We start from the raw sequence: 1,907 nt of genomic DNA, 5'->3' as shown, positions 1-1,907 counted from the left end.
CTGGTAGGCACGTAGGTGGTGGTAGGGGCGATGGTGTAGGTACAGCGCTGGGGCAGACATAGGTGGTGGTGTAGATCTTGCTGGTGACAGTGGAACCGCTGGGCTCAACGGTAGCGACGGGGCAGGTGACGGTGGTCGCGGTCGAGACAACAGTGGTCACACCACCAAAGGTGTGAGAACCGCTGGGCAGCTCAGTGGTGGTAGCACCGCAGACGGTGGTAGTATCCCGCACGGTGACAGTGGTGGCGGGGATGGTGTAGGTACCAGTGGAGGAGAAGCTGGTCACTCCAGGGGTGGGGAGAGGGGTCTCAGGGACGGCGGGCGTGGAGGCCTCAGGGGTTCCAGCCGGAGAGGAAGCCTCAGGGGTGCCAGGGACACCGCCAGTGGGAGTGTCAACGCCGGTGGCATCAACACCAGGGGTGGTGATCACGGTGACGGTGGCGGTGCTGGTGGAGTGAAGGGTGGTGACGGCCTCGGAGGTCACGACGCTGCTGCTGGGTACACTGGGGACCTCAGAGCTGCTGCTGCTGGGCTCAGGAGCCGGGGTGTTGATGGGGATCACTGCGCATGACGATTAGTCTCAATCCCATTGGATTCATCTGACATCCAGCTGGGCGACTTACGAGTGGGAGGGCCAGTAACGGTGATGACCTTGGTGATGCATTCGCAGTTCTCATCACCCTCGGCGGGAGCCTCAGGCTGATAAGCGCGGTTGTGGTGGAAAGACTCATGGCCGTGACGACGCATGTGGGCGACATCAGCCATCGCGGTACCGGCGACGGCAGCCGCGGCGGCCAAGAAAGCACCCCTCATGTTGGATAGAACGGAAATTCAAGGAATTGGGTATATGGTCAAACGAATGAGTGCCCGCTGAAAGAGTGAAGCGGTGGTCAAACAAGTTGGTCCGAAAAATAAGGAGGGGAGGGGGCACACGGCCTCTTCTACTTGATATAGATGGAGAGAAATTCTTCGAACGAACCCGAACCAGAGAAAGAGAGAGAAGGGAAAGAAGGAAAACAAAAGGGAAGGGAAATGAAGGGAAGAAAAAGGTCACTGTACCAGGGGGGGCGACACAGCACGGGCTCAGCATGACTGGAGAGAACGCCACGAGTCTAGCCAACCGTAGGCAAAAGGGGCTCCATCCACTTGGCACCAGAAGAAACTTACAGAGAAAAAAAACAATTCATGCTGGCGGTGTGAATTTCCACTAGTCAGGCACCAACTGTCCGCTATTGGTGGCCCACTTCCTGATGGCCAGGGTGACCCGGTTGGTGTTGTCCAGTGGTTGTCCGCACGGCTCGGGTAGAGGTGGAGGCCAGTCCCTTGGATTGGTGAACCAGACTTGGGCTAGTACTAGTAATTCCTGAATGAATTGTGTTTTTGAGTTGGTTTCCCTTTGGACATAGAGGACTGTTCTTCGTGGCCGGCGACCATGGCTCCCCTCTGCCAACTTACTCGGTTTGGACCTGCCTTGTCTCACTCCAGCCTTTCTTTCTACGGCTAACATCAGTCCCTGACCGTTGAGACACACTACTGTTAGTCAGTATCCTTATGGGGCCAGCCCATTCAGCCAGCCGCAGCGGGATTTGGGGGTGGCTGCCCCAAAGCATCTTAGTCCTCCTTCAATACTGATCAAAGGTAACCCAGACACTAAACATAGGAGATGTCACGGTCATGGGAAATTAGGGAAAGACATCTCTCAATGATCCGAGTTCCGGGCCAGGCTGTCACCCACCTACTAGTACTCAGAAAAGTCAATCTACGATCCAATCGCATTTCATGAGTGATTTGTCCAGAAAAGAATCCAATGCCAGGCAAACACACCCCAGGATCCAGCAGCGAGACTGAATGACCGCCAACTGCAAGGAACAAATCGAACCAAACGTCCCCGCCAAGGTGGGGCCTCT

General features: G+C 56.1%; 1 protein-coding gene across 1 annotated transcript; it reads right to left on the bottom strand.

Annotated features, from left to right (window-relative positions):
* Nucleotides 1–13: 13 nt before the first annotated feature.
* ANOM_011839 (putative cell wall glucanase (Scw11)) lies at nt 14–971 on the bottom strand (the record flags this gene model as incomplete). The annotated part of the gene is made up of 2 exons (XM_015557095.1): nt 624–971; nt 14–561 (listed from the first exon to the last, which is right to left on the bottom strand). Coding segments are annotated over exons 1-2 (738 nt in total), but the record flags the coding sequence as incomplete, so codon positions are not given.
* Between the last annotated feature and the right edge of the window lie 936 nt (nt 972–1,907).

This window comes from Aspergillus nomiae (genome assembly GCF_001204775.2).
Source record: "Aspergillus nomiae NRRL 13137 chromosome Unknown contig00832, whole genome shotgun sequence".
In the NCBI taxonomy this organism is placed as follows: domain Eukaryota; kingdom Fungi; phylum Ascomycota; class Eurotiomycetes; order Eurotiales; family Aspergillaceae; genus Aspergillus; species Aspergillus nomiae.
The sequence above is the reverse complement of the archived record's forward strand: the minus strand, read 5'-3'. Positions and strand labels throughout refer to the sequence as shown.